Source organism: Corythoichthys intestinalis, chromosome 22 (assembly GCF_030265065.1).
Source record: "Corythoichthys intestinalis isolate RoL2023-P3 chromosome 22, ASM3026506v1, whole genome shotgun sequence".
Taxonomy (NCBI): Eukaryota; Metazoa; Chordata; class Actinopteri; order Syngnathiformes; family Syngnathidae; genus Corythoichthys; species Corythoichthys intestinalis.
The window spans coordinates 6469258-6488389 of NC_080416.1; the positions used below are offsets into that span (position 1 = coordinate 6469258).

At 40.9% G+C, this 19132-nt stretch overlaps 5 protein-coding genes across 9 annotated transcripts in view; 3 read left to right on the forward strand and 2 right to left on the reverse strand.

Annotated features, from left to right (window-relative positions):
- Positions 1-1819, forward strand: part of ripor2 (RHO family interacting cell polarization regulator 2) — a 60788-nt gene extending 58969 nt beyond the window's left edge. For 3 of the 4 annotated variants that reach the window (XM_057827573.1, XM_057827572.1, XM_057827571.1), the window contains exon 23: positions 260-1819. In XM_057827573.1, coding sequence (XP_057683556.1) covers positions 260-360 — 101 coding nt within the window. In that variant the 3' untranslated portion in view covers positions 361-1819. The remainder of the gene's footprint in view (positions 1-259) is intronic. The other variant, XM_057827574.1, reaches the window with a different exon arrangement.
- A 660-nt stretch (positions 1820-2479) lies between these two features.
- Positions 2480-4413, reverse strand: gmnn (geminin DNA replication inhibitor). Of its 2 annotated transcripts, XM_057827578.1 has the most exons (7): positions 4320-4413; positions 4066-4141; positions 3519-3617; positions 3290-3446; positions 3148-3230; positions 2835-2945; positions 2482-2761 (listed from the first exon to the last, which is right to left on the reverse strand). In XM_057827578.1, the coding sequence occupies exons 2-7, from the start codon at positions 4120-4122 to the stop codon at positions 2579-2581; spliced, it is 690 nt and encodes a 229-aa protein (XP_057683561.1). In that variant the 5' UTR covers positions 4123-4141; positions 4320-4413; the 3' UTR covers positions 2482-2578. The 2 variants fall into 2 exon arrangements, with proteins under 2 accessions (XP_057683560.1, XP_057683561.1); XM_057827577.1 differs by lacking the exon at positions 4066-4141 and having other exon boundaries at positions 2480-2761; positions 4320-4397.
- A 77-nt stretch (positions 4414-4490) lies between these two features.
- On the forward strand, positions 4491-9980 carry c22h6orf62 (chromosome 22 C6orf62 homolog). The gene is made up of 5 exons (XM_057827579.1): positions 4491-5859; positions 5933-6109; positions 6182-6307; positions 6716-6850; positions 9137-9980. The coding sequence occupies exons 1-5, from the start codon at positions 5731-5733 to the stop codon at positions 9260-9262; spliced, it is 693 nt and encodes a 230-aa protein (XP_057683562.1). The 5' UTR covers positions 4491-5730; the 3' UTR covers positions 9263-9980.
- A 58-nt stretch (positions 9981-10038) lies between these two features.
- acot13 (acyl-CoA thioesterase 13) lies at positions 10039-12912 on the reverse strand. The gene is made up of 3 exons (XM_057827580.1): positions 12609-12912; positions 12338-12522; positions 10039-10718 (listed from the first exon to the last, which is right to left on the reverse strand). The coding sequence occupies exons 1-3, from the start codon at positions 12690-12692 to the stop codon at positions 10559-10561; spliced, it is 429 nt and encodes a 142-aa protein (XP_057683563.1). The 5' UTR covers positions 12693-12912; the 3' UTR covers positions 10039-10558.
- Positions 12913-13092: 180 nt separating this feature from the next.
- Positions 13093-19031, forward strand: tdp2b (tyrosyl-DNA phosphodiesterase 2b). The gene is made up of 6 exons (XM_057827576.1): positions 13093-13605; positions 13678-13799; positions 15800-15955; positions 16041-16132; positions 18171-18289; positions 18368-19031. The coding sequence occupies exons 1-6, from the start codon at positions 13474-13476 to the stop codon at positions 18839-18841; spliced, it is 1095 nt and encodes a 364-aa protein (XP_057683559.1). The 5' UTR covers positions 13093-13473; the 3' UTR covers positions 18842-19031.
- The last annotated feature ends 101 nt before the right edge of the window (positions 19032-19132 follow it).

Here is a 19132-nt window from a genome sequence, read left to right on the forward strand (position 1 = left end):
TTTTAAACTCAATTTTGTAATTTCATTTTTTACCATCAATGATATAACATAAAAATGTTAATTTGTTCATTTTAAAAATATATATATATAAATGTAAAATTAAATGTAAATATTGTGTATTGAGATGATTTTAAACTCAATTATTTTCTACTTTTACTTCTCTTATTATTCTTCATCATATTTATTTAGTCACTGCTAACACTCCCAGCAAAAATTGATTGGACGTCTATCGGCGTTTTTTTTTTTTTTTCCCTCGCAGGCGAGGACGGTCGTCTGGCCTACGAACAACTGGACACGGTTCCAGGAGAAATGATTCGCTTGGGCGGACGTCGGGGTAACGCCGTCACCACCGCCTTTTAGGACGCCAACGTGCCACGCCGGTGAACAAAAAAAAAAAAAAACGTATCACTGCACAAAAACGCACACACGAGTTAATTTTGGGTTCAACTGGAGAGCACAAATTTTCACTGGACTTAACAGGAGCACGCTGCACTCATTTGTTCCTCACTTCTTCACTGGTTACTGTGAAAACTTAACTTTGTTTTTTGTTTTTTTAAACACTTTTGCACTTGTAAATACGTGGCCAGTACGTACATTTGGGGTACGTTCGGGAAGTGATACTCGGTTGGATATGATGTGCAGTTTTTCCAAGTGCAATTCTGAATGGAAAGTGTTTTTATTTATTGTTCCCAATAATAATCTCCTGCTGTACAAAAAAAGCAGACAACTTTATGTATGTTTGTATATTTATGTTCTCTGCTCAATCAGGTGTTTTCTTTCTTTTTACATATGTTATCTTTAAAAATATGTCCTGTGTTGGTTAACTCATTGACTGCCGTTGACACAAATCCGTTTGTCCTGCGATAATTGGCGAGGATTGGATGTCTTTAAGGGGTAAATACGCCAAAGTTAAATCAGCTCATTTTTAAAGCAACTCTGGTTCCCCTATCACCATCAGTGGCAGACAATGAGTTAAATTGGGTTTAATTTTTATCTTTTAGATAAGATTTATATTCCCTAAAAAATAGTACCAGTAATCGTATTTTGCAGAATATATAACCAAAGCTAAAGTGTTTTTTTATGAGAATGTATTTTTGATTTTTGGCCACAATAGCAATGTTTTAAAGCACAATTAAAACAAAGTTCTGCTACAAAAGCCATATGTTAACTCAAAACAAGTGGTTCTATTTTAAAAAAAATGTATTTTGTATATCATTTGGACATGTGAACTTCATTTTTTGCCCCTCTTTGTTTTGCAAAGTAACAGTTCTCGTATGTAAAACAAGCATTACAGTATTTTGTCGCTTCCAATTTAATTCAGTGTTATCAGTTAACTACATTGTGTTGATTCCGGTTAAGAGGTGCATCTCTGGTTTATGTGACTGGCGCCGTTTGCTCATATGTTGCAATAAAGTTTATTTTTGCATAATTGTACTTTGAAAAGTGGAGAATTTTATTTGTCTACGTATGTCAACATTATAACTGTATGAATTCAAGCCATTTAATCATGTGTAGGTTTAGATTTACCATTTTGCTCCCATCAATATCAGCCAAGGAGCTATTGCAATTTCTCCAGAATTGTACTTTTTAAAGCACATCTCATTTGTCAATCTCCGTCAATGGGGAGTTTTTCCTCAATCGGATTGAAATCAATTGTATTATGTTAATAGGATTCGATCTGTATACATGAAGTTTAAGAGATTCACGTTCAATTCACGTTTGCGTGGCCTCAGTTCATAGGTTCACTTCTGTGGGGGGGAAACATGTACACCTCTAAACTCAGTGTCAGCAATAAACTCATAAGACCTGATATCTTGACACTTCATGTTCAATCCTCGGTTCTAAGGTTTAAAATTCTAAATATCCATCTTGCCTAGTTGTGGCTGAGCAGATCAAATGAGTCTCTAAAGTTCTAGTCACATGATCTGTTCCAATAAACTTTGTAAATTTGTTTTACCAGCAAAGTCTTTTAATTTCATATAGGAAATTACATTTCTGGCCACCAGTGGTTGGGGTGCACTGCCTTGCTTGCCTCCCCTGAATCAGTTTTTTTGTCATGCACATACTCTGCCACTATCTAATGTGGGCAGAGGTGCACTTCCTACTTTCCTCTGACTTTTACATAGGAGCACATGTGTATGTCCTTTTAATAGTTTACATAGGGCAGATTATCAGGGTAGACGACCTCTTACAATATGATCCAGGTGAATCAGATTGGCCAAGGTATTTGAGACATTTTTAATCGTGTTGGCCTTTCAGCTTATGATTTTTAGACCCATAAATGCACACTCTGTTAGGCAATGATTTAAAAATGGAATAGTCAGAACGCACGAGAAAAATTTTCAACAAGTCTCAAATTAGCAGCTTAAACTTTGAAAATTGTGAGCTCAACCCTCCAAAGAATTTTGCACCCAAAACAGTAAACGAATTCACTTCACATTTTAGTCGACGCAATATCGTTTGAAACCTTTATTTAAAAAAAAAACAATACAGTTTCATGGGGGGGATAAAATAGACATTCCAGCACGAAAGCCTTCATTTAACATGAGCAGCCACCAAATCAAACAAAATATTTGAGCTAATTCCGCTCCTCTGTGTCATTTTCCAATGTTTGGTCCTCTGCGTCCTTCTCAATTTGTTCCTTTTCCTCTACTTCACTTGCATCTTCCTCCTCAAATTCATCTTGTTCTTGAGTTTCATTGTGGTCGAGTGCAAGGCCCTTTAGTTCTTCCAGGTTCTCAGGTCCTTTCCCAGTCAGCCTCTGGATTAAAAACAGCAAGTTGTTAAATATTGCATTTTTAGCACATGTGTTCACTATAGTGCGAGGCTCATACCTCAATTACATCTGCCATGTACTCCACGTGGTCAGCCAGTTCACGCAGTTCTTCATTTTCACTTTTCAGACGAGAAATCCGCTCGTCTTTGGCTTCGATGTCTTTGTGCAGCTATTTGTTTTATTAAAATTGGATTATTTTACTGTAGATGTTGATGCAAGGGCAGTTTAAAAATATTTTAGCGCGTCAAACTTTTTTAAATGAAGTCGATTTCTATTAAGGGGGGTACATTGAGACAGTTAACTGACAAATTTTAGCTTTAAGATTTATAGTGCACCATTGATTGTCAACCGGCGCTGAATTATTAGCCCACCTTCTCGTTCTCCTGTAGAACATTGAACAAAGCCTTGCGACGCTCCTCTGCGATCGCTTTCCAGTAAGCAGGAGGAGGAGTTTCTACAACAAAATTTCAGTTCATGTTTGCAATCATCAAATAGCACAAAATGTCTTCTCACCTTTGATCATAAGCTCATATGCCTCATTGGCAGCATCTTCTTCCAAACTGGAAATATCTTCAGTCTGTGTCGACTTCACTTCCATCTTCACTCTTTTCAAACCTCGGTTTTGCTCGGCAAGCCATTGTTTACGCTTCGGGATGGCGCCTTTTCCTGCCTGCAGTGTCGAAAACACAAAAATTTACCTTGTGTGATGTAAAAAATTAATTATGATCCTAAAAATCCTCACTTGAGAAGGCTTTCCCGGATCTCTGTTGACCGCCAAAGGTTGGAGCACCTGCAGCAATGGTCTAGATGAGCTCATGTTGCTTTTTGTAGTTGAGCAAATCTGAAAAACAATTGTAAAGTTGAAATTTTAAGGTTCTAGGGTTGTCTAAGGTATTGATACACCGAAAAATGAGCATTCATAGGCAGTCCTCACAGTTTCAATGAATTGGAAATTATCCTTGTAAATGGCAGGCAAACAAATATTTATTCGCTACCAAGCCTTCCAGTTTAAATGGATTGGACGTCTACTAGGGACATTAATTCACAGCAAAAGGATGAATTTGACACCACATGATGATAGGAGTCTAGCTTTGTTTGGTATTGAAATTCGGTGTATTGATATTGCGTTTTAATTTTAACTGAAAATTGCTTAGGCAACCGTCTAACATTAGCGCAGTATAAAAGTGCCATGTTTAAAAGTCCATTATTTATCACGTCAATTAATTCCGCTCTCATTTACGACAACTAACACAGGTGCCGTATGTAGTAAAAGCGTTGTTTTTACTCACATTTGAGTTTTCATTGGACTTTGCTTGGTTTTGTCTCACTTTGGTACCGAAACTCATCGTGAATTCCACAAACCTACTGTGAAAACAGTAAAGCAGTTTAGAACGTAGTGGAAAAAAACAGAAAATGTCGGCAGTTACGGCTAGCACGATAACCCAATACTCAAAGTTAAACCATCTTATTCACCACAAAACTTTAAATAGCGAGCTGTAAACGTTATTTAAATGGGAAAACAGCAAATATTTCGTCGACTTACTTTTGTTAACCGAAGACGTTGAGGAAAGAAACTTCGTTTTCTTAAAAACTCGCGCCACTCCATTAAATACGCCAGTGTTCGCTCACGTGACCCAGCAAGGCTCCAGAAACCACGCCTTACGTTACGTCACATTACGTCGCCTACGTGACGCAGCAGCAAACACACGTCACGTGTCTTTCGGGCTGCCATTTTGAAGAAGCTTTCCACTGGAGGGCTTCGCGTAGCTTGTTGTTTTTCGTGTCCGTCATCATCAGAACCGAAAAAAACGACCAAAAACGAAGTACCGAGTGTGTAAACCGAACAAAACCGCTGGACGCGAAATAATGGGCCCGCCGCCGGGAGACAGACTGCGCCGCACGTCGACTGAAAGAACGGGGGACTCCAGCTGGACCGTCGATTTATCTTGACATGGCATGCGGCAGCAGTTAGGGCGAGGACGGACGAAAAGACCGACCGACGGACGCAGGAAAAGATTCCCAGCCGCTAAACTTACCAGCTTTTAAAAGACGCGAAACGGAACGAAAGGTTGCGTTAGTTTACCGAGTCAAACAAATAAGCCCTGCCGAGTTGTTGACGCGTGCTTAACTTGACTTAGCAAACAAAATGTCGAGCTCACGCGCTAGCTGTCTGTTAGCATTTTAGCATCGCGCAGCACTGGCGAGGACATGTAAAGAAAGATGATTGAGTCGTAACCGGGAAGATTCCTCCTTTCTAAAAGAGAAAAGAAGTCACTCCAGCCGTTAAGGAGATAAAATGTAGCTTCGATAGCTGTTTAGTCAACACTTAGCCCACTAGCTCGACTTAGCTCGAGTGCTAAAAGTCCACCATGAGCAGCACTACTACCAGCAGGAGCAAGTAGGCCGCGAGCCAAAAAAAGCGGCGAGGAAAATGTCAAACAGCCTTCGTCGACTTCTTCCATGTGTGCCAACGTCTCCCCGCCATGCTCGTCCGTATTCCCGGTCCAACACACTCAGCCATGGATGAGGGATTGTGAAACCACCCCCGAATTTTAGCCTGCTACTCCATTTCACCTAGCGCCGTTATGGGTCTCTACTGTAGGAAGTAATACTACTAACAACAGTCAGCCACATTTTTGCTCTCGTTTTTATTTACAAATCCGCGTAAAAAACCTGTAGACGGGCAGGATCGGCGTCTTAAAACGATGGATTTTTGAACAACTAACCAGGAGATGTAGTTTTACCATAAACCTCCCTGCCCACCGCCTTGCGAAGAGCGCGTCAAAATGACTTGATATCTTGTTTGGTTAGAAGACCTGTTTCAGTTTGTAGTTTTAGAGTGGTTAGTTCACAAACTCGGTTAGCGCTTCGTCTATAAGCGCAGCCGAAAGGAAAAAATTTAGTAGTATAAGCGAGTGAGTCGTCAAGAAAAGTTGACATAATCGCACGTGACCATGGGGGATCCGACCACGCGACGAAACCAAACCAGAAATCGTCTCCGCGCTCAGCTGCGGAAGAAACGGGAATCGTTGGCCGATCAGTTCGATTTCAAGATTTACGTCGCCTTTGTTTTCAAGGATAAGGTCGGTTACCCTCCGACAAGATGACTCAAAACGTCTATTGGGAAAATTAATTTTTCGTTGTTTGTTTCGACAGAAAAAGAAGTCTGCACTTTTCGAGGTCGCCGAAGTGGTGCCGGTGATGACCAACAACTACGAGGAGGATATTCTGCGAGGCGTACGGGATTCCCGCTACTCCCTGGAGAGCTCCATAGAGCTCCTGCACAAGGACGTGGTGCAGCTCCACGCGCCCAGATACCAGTCCATGCGAAGGGTACGCTCTCGTAGAAGGAGTTTAAAAGTGAAATGACGGTTTAATGAATAAATGCGTTCTTTTTCACGGCAGGACGTGATAGGCTGCACGCAGGAGATGGACTTCATCCTTTGGCCGCGAAATGACATCGAGAAGATCGTCTGTCTGCTCTTTTCCAGGTGGAAGGGAGCCGACGACGAGCCGTTCAGGCCAATTCAGGTTAAGAGTGGAACATTTGCTTGTTGGACTTCAGAAGAATTTTGCCTTTTTGTTTCCCACCACTCATTTACATCACATCCATTTAGACTGGGCCAAAATGGATGGGACGTTCAGCGCCAGTAATTACACTGGAGCGTGATCAGTCACAGCTATACTTTACAGTTTCAAAGAATTTGATGTCAATTGCTGTCAATGGCTTGCAATGTTAATATAATGAACAAAACTAACCAATTTTAGTGTTACTTGGGCTTGAAACCAGTGTTGGTTTTTATTTAATTTTGTCAATTTAGCTTTTATTAACAATATCAACTAGTCACTTGTCCTATAAGGGGTTAAATAACTGGAATTTAGTGTGAAAATTGATTTTTTTTTTTTTTTTTTTTTTTTTTTTTTTTGTGTTTGTTTCAGGCCAAGTTTGAGTTCCAGCACGGTGACTACGAGAAGCAGTGTTTGCACGCGCTCACTCGCAAGGACAAAGCCGGAACGATCATGAACAACCCCGCGCAGTCAGTGTTCCTCTTCATGGATCGACACCACCTACAGGTTTGACACACCGTTTAAATATTTTCTACTGCGTAGGGCGGCTCTTTAGGTCCGCAATTCGTATTTCAGGAAGGCAAAACAATAGGTTATGAATTTTAAAAAATTAGGGCTGTCAAAATTATCGCGTTAACGGGCGGTAATTAATCATGTTAAAATATTTGACGCAATTAACGCACATGCCCGCTCAAACAGATTGAAATGTCTTGTCCATTTGTTACTTGTTTTTTGGTGTTTTATCGCCCTCTGCTGGCGCTTGGGTGCGACTGATTTTATGGGTTTCAGCACCATCCATCAGCATTGTCTAATTATTGACATCAACAAAGGCGAGCTACTAGTTTATTTTTTGTGTGAAAATTTTACAAATTTTATGAAAACGAACAAATTAAGAGGGGTATTAATATAAATTTCTATAACATCTACTAACATTTATCTTTTAAGAACTACAAGTCTTTCTATCCATGGATCGCTTTAACAGAATGTTAATAATGTTAATGCCATCTTGTTGATTTATTGTTAAAATAAACAAATACAGCACTTATGTACTGTATGTTGAATGTATATATCCGTCTTGTCTTTCCATTCCAACAATAATTTACAAAAAAATATGGCATATTTTATAGATGGTTTGAATTGCCATTAATTACAATTTATTTTTAAGCTGTGATTAACTCGATTAAAAATTTTAATCGTTTGACAGCCCTTTAAAAATGTCTAAAAATCACAATTTCTATTTTTAACAAAAAATAAAAAATAAAAATAAAAAATTATTCAGGAATACTACTCTATAAACTCCACAAAACTCTGGTTTTGACTATAAGGGGCTTACAGTGAAATTCCACACAAAGTTCCCCTATCCATGACGTGTGGTGCTTTTTCCCTTTTCCACCCTCGTTTTCCCTTTCCCATCAAAATAACTCGGAATAATCAAAGTCTTTGGAAAACGTCCATACTCCTAATTTCACGGTGTAGCTAACCCATAAACGCATAGATGGGTGTTTGGTGTTTATACTTTATCCGCTCTTTCGTTTCCCTTTTACATTAAAGTGGTGTGCAGTACAGGTAGTCCCCGGGTTACCAACGAGTTCCGTTCCTATGCTGGCGACGTAACCCGAATTTCCGCGTGAATCGTAATTGACACTTTATTTCCCCTTAATAACCTCTATATTTCAAAATAACTATCCAAAAACTGTATTGTACTGTCCTCGCTAAGATGTTGGCGCTAAGCCTTTGTTAAACAGCGAACTAAACTTCGAAATGACGATGTGAGACCTGTGTCCTTGTGGCAGAATGAAACAAATGAAATAAAATTGTTATTAGATCAGTTTCATCTTCAATACCAATTGGCTGCAAAGCTTCATTCCTTCAAGAAGCTTCATTTGGCCATCAGTGCTCCATTGGGGGAGACTGTCAACCTCTGCTGTCAACACTGTTATCGTCCAACATGCCTCCTAGCATACATTGCAGCGCTACAGATGTAAATAACAATCACAACTCATGTTCTGGGCTAAATATTTCGACAGTTACTGTTCCAGTTGTTTCATTAATTGCTAGTTATGGTATTTGGTAACACTTTATTCGACAGTGGTGACATAAGACTGTCATAAGACAATTATAATTATGACAAGACACTGTCCTGAGCATTAATGAATGCTTATAACAGATGTCATATATTGTTATTCAGCAAATCATCTCACTTTTGTAGTTAACTTTTGGAGTTAGTGACATAATTTGCTGGATGACACTTAATGACATTAGCATTCAGTAATGCCCATGATAGTCATGTCAAAGTTATGACTGTCTTATGAAGCCGCTGTCAAAGTGATACCTATTCACCCAAATGAATCAACAAATAAGCCGAATTGGACTATAAGCCACAGGTATAAAAAAGAAGGAAAAAAGTAGCGGCTTATAGTACGAATATTAGGATAGCTATCTTGGCATGCTAATTAGCCACGTTATCTGCTTCGCTAACAAGCTTATGTTATAGTATTTGTTTTACCACGGCTAGACACACAAAACACGCTGGAGTGAACTCTAGCATCTGGTGGAAAACGTTCATGACAGCGTTTTCTAACCTTAAATTTTGTGTAAAGTGACGGATGATCGTCACGTAAATGTGAAATCATGTCGGAGGTGTTGCCTGCACGTCGACTGTCCTTCCTCCTGTAAGCCGCGGCTGTCTGTTTTTTCGGTAGCCAAAATACTGCCATATTAGTGACTTTTTTGAGGGGGTCTTGAAATAGTTTAAACAATAAGTTTTCCATTGTTTTTTGTTTGTGTACGCAGACTCTGAAAAGCAAGGCGACTGTACTGAAGCTGTGCAGCCTGTGCTTGCACCTCCCACAAGACCAGCTGACCTGCTGGGGCGTGGGCGACATCGAGGACCACCTCAGACCTTACATGCCCGACTAGGCTTCTTCCCAAAGGAGGGGCGGCACCCTCAACTCCCCTAGTCCCGCCCCTTCCTTCATCCCTACCTCCCCTCCCTCTCAGAAGCCATTTTGATGTTGTCATTCTTCCCCTCTTCTTCCTCCCTCTTCTCTCTCCCTCACTCCTCCCCCGCTCAGTCATCCTTTTTTGTTTTGCGTCAACCTGCACGAACATTGATTTGGAGCGATCGGTCGCTACGGCGACAGGCAGGAACTCTTCTGTTATTTTGGAAGAGAGAGAGCGAGAGAGATAAAACACGGACATGTCGTTTAATCCTTGTCACAGGAGAAGAGGTGTTGTTTTTTGTTGATTTGTCGTTTCCGGGGAAAACAACTTTCGGGTGTGAAACAATTGTAATTACACCACGAACAATATGACCTTCAATCATACGTGTCGTTAGCGCTGCTTTTCTGGACTCGAGAGTTAATTTTTTTTGTTTTGGTTTGTGTTGTGCTTGAATCACTACTGATGTTTTCATTTGGGATGCGGGCTGGTTAATGATGAGAATAACAATGCACCTAACAAAAGCAAACTAACATTTTTTTTTTTTTTGATTGGATAAAATTGCTTGTCAAAGATTTTTTTTTTTCATGTTCATGGCTCAAAAAGTGTCCAATTGAAGCTTTGAGGCTTTATTTTGCTCATTTTTGTTCTGTTGATCAATACTGCTGAGCATATATCAATACAAATTCTCAATGCAGCACGTCTCCTATTCTTTTTATTACGTGAAATTGAGTTGTAAAAAATCCAGACAAAAATCCACTAAAAATACTTTATTATCAATATTCAAAAAAATAAAAAGTGAAATATTGTGAGGTTTGAACAAAATGACAATTAGATTTAGTGTAGAAATGGAGTGTTGTAAAAACAAAATACCACAAAAAGATGTAACTTTCCAATGAAATAGCTGTCATGGATAGTTTCTTAAAATCGAAATTGCCAACTTACGGTTTCTTTTCAAACATGGCTACTTGACTTTTTTGTATGTCAACCCATTATGGACATCCACCAAATTTAATGATGCCGACTCAAACTGGCTTCAGGGGCAGAATATTTTTAGATTACCCCTGGACAGCCGACAATTCCAACTTTTTAACTCATTCACTGCCACTGACAGCAAAAGAAGTCCAAGATTGGACATCTACTAGTGACAAACTTATTTCAATTCAAAGCAGAACGATGAATTGGTTTCGTCATCAATGGCACAGAGTTCATATAAGGCAATTTATGGTGGAAAATTGATGGTACATGTTCCAGATCTCAACATGACATTGGCGTTTAGCTGTTGCCGAGGTGTTTGGTGTGTCGTCCCTGCGCGATCATCTTCCCCGAGGCCTTGCTGGTCAAGTCCACCGTGGAAAAAGCTAGCGTGCGTCCCTGTTTCAACACTTGCGCCGTGATCAGAACGTCCTCGCCCATCTTGGCCGCGTTCATGTAGCTGTATAAATGACAGCCAGAAAAGGTATTTTATGTGGGTGGGAAAACTAGTTTGTTTGACAATACATTTTATATTTTAAGAGGAAAGTAAGCAGAGTTTTAAAATATAGGCTTTACGTGAAAACAAATTTATCAGACAAAAAATGTAGAATTTTTCATACTGTACATGGGAAAACAATTCATATTTTATTGGGGTAAATTTAGTTTTTTTTTTATTTAAAAAAAAAAAGGGAAATAGCTCATTTAACAATATAGTTTAAAAGGAAAAAATGTACTGGGTTTAAAAAGTCACAAAAAATAAAATCGTATAATTTTATATATTTTTCGTGAAAATGTTAACAATTTACAAGGTCAATTAAGGGAAAAACATTTAAATAATAATTAGGCATATTTTTCTGTTGTCCTGCGGAATGTCAAAACATTTAAATTCTACATTTTCCTAACCTAACAGTAAATTTGCAAAATTAATATACAACTCCAATACACCAAATAGATTTGATGACTATAGCTGCCAATGGTACGAAACCCCTAATGGCAAAAGAAAATCTGGTGCGCACCAAATAGTATGTGGGGCACACGAGAAACAATCTGGTGGGCAACAGATAGTATGTGGTGCGCGCTAGAAAGTGCTGTGCACAAGAAACTACCTGATGCGCAACAGATATTGTGCGTACTACAAACTGGTGGACTCCAGAAACTATTTGGAGCACAACAGATAGCATTTGGTGCACACTAGAACCTATGTGGTGCACCCTAGAAACTATCCGGTGCGCACCACATAAACTATCTGGTGTGCACTAGATACTATGTGGTGCACCCTAGAAACTATCTGGTGCGCAACATATAGTATGTGGTGCGCGCTAGAAAGTGCTGTGCACAAGAAACTACCTGATGCGCATGAGAAACTATTTGGTGCGCACCAGATAGTATATGGTGCACACTAGAAAAGTATCCGCTGCGCACAGACGATCTGGTGCTCACAAGAAACGATCTGGTGGGCACCAGAAACTATTTGGTGCGCAACAGATAGTAAGTGGTGCCTACTAGAAACTGATGCGCACTAGAAAAGTATCTGGTGCACACAAACAATCTGGTGCGCATAAAAAACGATCTGGTGCGCACCAGAAACTATCTGATGGGCACAAGAAACAATCTGGTGCGCACCAGAAACTATTTGGTGTGCAACATAGTGTATGTGGCGCGCACTACAAGCTGGTGTGCACGATAAACTATCTGATGCACATGAGAAACTATTTGGTGCACACCAGAAATTTATCTGGTGTAAACCAGGAACTATTTGATGCGCACCAGAAAGTTCCCTATAATAGGCCACAAATTGCAGGTGCACATCGGACACCAGCAGTTTCGGCGTGCTAAAAAATAATACAGGATTTAGTTGAGCTTTACTTAAGTCTTAGACTCAACTATAAATATATTGATGCATTACCAATAACCAAACCATTACCAATAACCGATAGTTTTCTTGAGAGCACCATATTGTATCTGGGGCGCACCTCTGGTGCGCACCAGATGGTTTAAATTTATTTTAATTCTGTTGATGTCCATGTCGGGGGGGGGGGGGGGGGGGGGTCATATAACATTAAAACAAATTGACTTTACGTTATATTCATGTCAACGCTGACACCCGGCACTCCCCTCTCGGTGTTCAAGAGGGCCACGGTGGAGATAACGTCCACCAGGGTGGCTGTCAAGCCGCCGTGCAGCGTCCCAAAGCCGTTGGCGTGTTCCTCTTCCACCTTCATCTCGCACACCACCTTCCCCGGTGCCGCAGACACGACCTCCACCTTGGAAAGGTAAAACCGGAAAACTACAGACATCAAAGAAAAACAAGCAAACGCTTGGTCAAATGTTCTTCGAATGCATGACATACCTTGCTCAAGACTCTGTCGTAGCCCGGCGTGTCTTTCATAACTCGAAACATTTGTTTTATCGTATTTAAAGACCGCGAAGCCATGTTAACTATGAGTAAAACTGCTAGCAATGTCAAACGAAACCGGAAGTTGTTCCATGTCGAAGATGTTTCCGGGGAGAAATACGAAGATAATTTAAAAACATTTAAAGGAGGCTGCTGTGCTTGTAAAATATCAAATGATTAAAATCACAAATGTTTTATTTATTTTAACTAATTGCCTGTCCAATTCTTCCCTTTTTGTGACACCTCTCGTAGGAAGGAGTATTTAATCGCTCCACGCGATAGTTATGCTGCCTTCAATTGACGTCGTAATTATGGAAAATACCTCTTGTCGAGTATGACTCAAGTCGTACATTCTAATGGAGAACTCGAATTTCCGAGACGTTTTACCTTTCAAAATGGCGGAGAGTTGAGCAAACATACAAAGACTTGTGAATGATAAGAAACCTTTTAAGAAAGTTTTGACGATTTATCCGTTGTCTTGACGATTAAATAATAGCGTGGGGTAAACAGTTATAATATTCTCATTTTTCAATCAAGTGTTTGTGATTATTATTTTTGCCAACGCGGCAAGCCGAAATAAAGTCCATCTGTCCCATGTCTTTTTACAGAAACAAAAAGCACATGAACACGACGCACTCGTAAATACAGTAGTAGAGTAGTGGTAAATTTTATTTTTCCCAGAGCAATTGAATGCAGCATCCGGAAGTAAAATCCGTTACACGTAATGGCTAATGGAAACAGCTAGCTTAGTCATGAAATCTGTTATTGTTTTGACTTTAAAAACAGATTTCAATCAGTTTTAAGTAAAAGTTTTGACAGCATGGCTTCGACGTCCGACGCCGGGGACGTGGAAGTCAGTCGAACCCGCCTTTGCGATGAGTTTGCCGGCGTGACGGGCACCGATAACGGCGTGGCACAGTGTTACTTGGCAGAGAATGACTGGAACATGGAAGTAAGACTACTCAACATTTAGATTTGATTTCAAATCTGCCTTTATTTAAACGAATCCTTTTTCCCTCCCCAGAGAGCTTTAAACTCATTTTTCGATGCTGACATGGAGAAAGTATTTGAAAAAGAGTGGACTGTAGAGCAAGAACCCGCGACTAAGAAACAAAAAGTGGAAGAAAAATCTCCTGGAGCATCAACGTAAGTAATCAATAAACTAAGAAAAGCAAATATAAATTAGATGCATTATCAATACATGGGTTAGGAAATTATTATAGGGTATTCTACAAAACAACTAATAAATAGAAAAGCATGAATTGAATTAAGTTCATCTCTAGCGAATGATGAAGATTCGCTAGATTTGAACTTCAAATGAATTGGACATCTATGGCAGTCAATGTCAATCAAAGAGGTTAATTTTAGGGCATTTCAGGTCAATCTGCCACATCACAGTAAACCTCGTTTTTTGTCTCCTCATAGCCAATTCCAGCTGTCTCGCCACTGCGGCTGAAACTTTTTTTTTTCTTTTCATATTTGATTTTACGGGCCTCATCTGTGACATTCCCTTTCTTAAGGTGGTCTATTTCCCCGGGTGCTTAGCCAGGTGCTGGGGGCTTCAAAAACATGTTGTTTTGTAGTATAACGTTAGGTGGGTACTGAGATACAGGATGTCCCCGGGTTAAAACGTACCTGATTTACGTGATTTCGACTTTTTGATGCTGAAGTCTCGTCGGCCATTTTGTCTCCAGTGAAGATATTCAACTCGACAGACACCAAACAAGGCCATTGTGGTTTTTAAAGCTTTTTACCTTTTTCACTTTTTACAATTTGTAAAGCTGCAACACACATATAGACACTTATGTTCAAAACGACAAAAAATTACCTGGTGTTCAAATGTCCATCTAGTCCGATAACAATATTTCATTTTGTTAGATTAAATAAGGCTAATTTGCTTCACAAAAGCCCGTTAGCTTAAATGTTACGAATGCTAACGTAGTTACAATTCTCATAGAAAATCACTCACATACAACTCCACAAACTTTAGCTCTAAACTTAACTCATTCACTCCCAGCCATTGTCACCGGAGCAAGGCCCTTCGCTCCCGGCCGTTTTACTGGATTTTGACTGATTTTGCAAGGCCGAGAGAAAATTCTGTTCTATTGCTATAGAAACATGGAACCCACCAAAAGAAAGATTACTCTATTCTTTCAGCAGAAAGCTGAGCTTTTTGTGAAAGCATACATTTCAAACATTACTTTGACTTATACACAGCTATTTACATCCTAAGCATCTGAATATTTTTTTCCTTTTACAAAATAAGATAAACAACAAGACAGATGGAGCTTTTGATAGCAAAGTAACAATTTATTTACACATATCCAACTGAAAGATGACGCTGTTTTGGCCGGTTAAACTTTTCCCTCATCGTCGTCTGTCTCTTTAAGATGAATTTTTTTGAGTCTCTGCGGGCTCTGCTCGCGAGCAGTTCGGACTCAAAGGCATCGTCCGCAGCACTAGTGGTCCCGGTCGTTCTGCCCGGTCGTCCAGCGCCTGGCATCCCGGGCGTCCTACTCGGTCATCCGCCGCCTGGAATCCATTCGGTTGTCCTCCACCGGCGCCTGCCCGTGCGGCTTGGCCGTTCGTTGCCATTGAATCGGGTTGCGGGTCTTACCGAATGCGCCACTGCCCTCCAGTGGCCAGTTTTATTGCTTTAAAATGGATTTTCAGCTTTGTGTTTTTTTAGCTAAATTGAATCAAACCCCAGGGATGTCTTATTTAAAAAAAAAATTAAAAAATTAAATACGTCTTTGGGACACTGAAACAATTAAAAATAGAATGTATTTATACATTTTTGGGAGCAAATGAGTTAAATACAAATCCATACACAAACATATGTTAGCTGAAACAACTTACAACCTGATGTGGGCCAAACCAGAGCGCAGCTGTCCTTTATCCATGACAGACGAAAGTCTGCTCCACAGTCGTAAAAGCGACAGTGCAGCCAGACCCAACGCTGCCACCAGATGGCAGTGTATCCTTCATCATTTAACAAAATACAATATTTTTGGGGACTTTTTGGATAGTTAATTTTTTTAGTTTTTTTTTTTTTTTTTCGGGCAATTTGGTGGACCTGACGGCTTTAAAAGTACTTCAGGCCATTTATATTGTCGACCGCTGGCTAAGATGAGCTTTTTTTGCAGTATCGACCTAACTGGAGACAGTCCCGCCTCGTCACAAAAACCTCCCGAGGATGAAGACGGCGGCTCGGGCCTGACGCTGATCTCGTGGAACGTGGACGGCCTGGACATGGAGAACCTGGCTGAGCGCGCCAGAGGCCTTTGCTCCTACTTAGTGCTGTAAGAGAACTTGGATGTTTGTGGTTTTTAGCTTGATTTGTTGTATTTTTTAAGATTTTTTTTTTTTTTGCCTTTCCTCATGTAGGTACACTCCAGATGTGGTGTTCTTGCAGGAGCTTGTTCCACCTTACGTGCAGTATTTGAAGAAACGCGCCGTCAGCTATTTGTTCATTGAAGGTCAAGTTGTGACATTTAATTAGTAACATGAGAGATTTGGGCTACACAAGTGCAACTTACTTTTTTAAAGTTTGTACAGTATGAGGTGATGCCATGTATGACGATATACTGTAGGAGTGGGAACCTCTTGGTACCTCACAATACGATATGCGATACAAAGCTCACGATAACGATGATCTGACGATACATTGGTTCTAGGATATTCTAGAAACAACTAACAGAAAAACAAGCTTCTAATGTGGTTGGAATTGGTTTATCACTAGTAGACGTCCAATCCTTTTGAACTGGGAGGGTGGCAGCGAATGAACGAATTCGCTGCCATCCCTCCCACTTCAAACGGATTGAACGTCTATGGATGTCAGTGGCAGTCATTGCCAGGCAATTAGGTAATTTTGAGCCATTTAAAGTCTCACTGGAACAGCGCCAAACAAAAGTTCCAGCATCATCACCTTGTCCAATGCAGATTCTTGACACCGCGTCCAATGCAGATTCTTGACTCTTTGACACCTTGTCCAATGCAGGTTCTGGACTCTTGACACCTTGTCCAATGCAGGTTCTGGACTCTTGACACCTTGTCCAATGCAGGTTCTTGACTCTTGACACCTTGTCCAATGCAGGTTCTTGACACCTTGTCCGATGCAGGTTCTTGACACCTTGTCCGATGCAGATTCTTGACACCTTGTCCGATGCAGATTCTTGACACCTTGTCCGATGCAGATTCTTGACACCTTGTCCGATGCAGATTCTTGACACCTACTCCGATGCAGGTTCTTGACACCTACTCCGATGCAGGTTCTTGACTCTTGACACCTACTCCGATGCAGGTTCTTGACTCTTTGACACCTACTCCGATGCAGGTTCTTGACTCTTGACACCTACTCCGATGCAGGTTCTTGACTCTTGACACCTTGTCCGATGCAGGTTCTTGACTCTTGACACCTTGTCCGATGCAGGTTCTTGACACCTTGTCCGATGCAGGTTCTTGACTCTTAACAGGGTGATGATGCTGGAACTTTAGTTTGGTGCCGTTCCAGTGAGATTTACAAAGGTGATTGCCTGAAGAAGACATCAAATGGGGCTGCATGTCAGGCAAAGGCACTGGGGAGATGGCCATGGTTAAATCTTCAATAAGTGCACAAACTTACATTGAAATTTTAGACAGCTTTCTCATCCCTTCAGTTGAAAATCTGTTTGTCATCTTGTTCTTTTCTGTTTAAATGTCAATGATGGTTTCCTTTTAGCTTTCCTGTATGAAAATCCCATTTCCTTTAGGCGATTTTGCACAGGTCTGTGTCTTCTGTCACATACCTCGACTCCAGCTTCCTCCCATTTCTTCATTTGTCTTGTTGTACATCTTCTGTTTTCAAGACATAAGGCCTTTAGTTGTTTGTCATGATGTTTGGATGTCTTCCTCGGTCTACCAGTATGCTCAACCTTGCCATGCTGTTTATCCTTGGTCCAGATTTTTGATACAGCTGTGAACCGCCCACATTTTTGGCAACCATACGTTTAGCGTTACCTTCTTCAAGAAGTTTGATAATCCTCGCCTTGGTCTTAAGAGACATCTCTCTTGTTGGAGCCATGATTCTTGTGAATCCACTTGGTCCAGCAGCCCTCCAAGGTGTGATAACTGCACTGTTTTTAACTGCTGACTAACGAGCAGATCTAATTGGAGGCAGGGGCCCAATTAAGGAAAGGAAATTTACTGGTTGTGTCTGTGTTTTATACTCAAAATGGATTGATTCCATATATTTTTCTTCAGAATGGTGTGATTGTATTTCCCTGAACTTGCTCTATAAACGTAACATTCACTGACCACCCCAAATTGTGTTTCTGAATGCCAAGGAGTTGCACTTTTTAACTAATTCATTATTTTTTAAGCTTTTTATCCGAGTTTTTTTTACATAATAAAATGTGTGAGTGAGTGCTCGTCCGAGACTGGTGATTCCATACTTTTTGTTCGGCGTTGTAGTAAGCTTTTTTGTTCATTAAAAACTGACCATGTATAGTTAATGATGTATATGTGATGTCCAAGCAGGCGGCGAAGACGGCTACTTCACCGGCATGATGCTAAAGAAGTCTCGCGTGAAGCTCGTGGAGAGCGAGATCGTCACTTACCCGACCACGCAGATGATGCGGAACCTGCTTATCGCAAACGTAGGCGCGAAACCAGATCGGAAAGTTCACTTTATGAAAGAAAACGTTAATGTTTGTCGGGTTTTTTTTTCTGGCAAGGTGACGCTGCGCGGCTCTAAGGTGCGCTTGATGACGTCGCACTTGGAGAGCTGCAAAGGCCACTCGGGCGAACGTGTGACGCAGCTGCGTGAGGTAATGCGACGCATGCGGGAGGCGCCCGACGATGTCAGCGTGGTGTTCGGCGGCGACACTAACCTGCGCGACGCCGAGGTGGCGGCCGTGGGGCTCCCGCCCGCCGTCTGCGACGTGTGGGAGTGTTTGGGGCGACGCGAGCACTGCCGCTACACGTGGGACACCCGCGCCAACACCAACAAGCGCGCCCCATACACCAGCCGCTGTCGCTTCGACCGCGTGTACCTTCGGCCCGCGTCCGCTCCCCAAATGCCCCGCCTGGCCCCCGATCACATGGCTCTGGTGGGCTTGGAGAAGTTGGACTGTGGACGCTTCACCAGCGACCACTGGGGGATCTACTGCAGCTTCGCCCCCACCCGCGCAAACGACGATGCGTCTTAACTGCGCCCTTTTTTCTTTGATTCTATTTTATAAGGAATATGTAGTGTATAAATTCAACCACCAGGGGGTGACAAATGTCAAATTTATTTTGTCTTCTCCATTTAAATGGATGGATTTTTAAATCAAGTGTTGTAAAATAATTGCAAAATTAAAACTTTATTTTCACAATAAATAACCATGTTTGGTGAGGTATTTTTTTTCTCCAAAATCGTATCAAAAGGCATTTAAAAAAGGAAACTAAAAAGGACCTTGTATGCTTGAATAGGGAAGCTTTTTTTTCTGACAAATGTA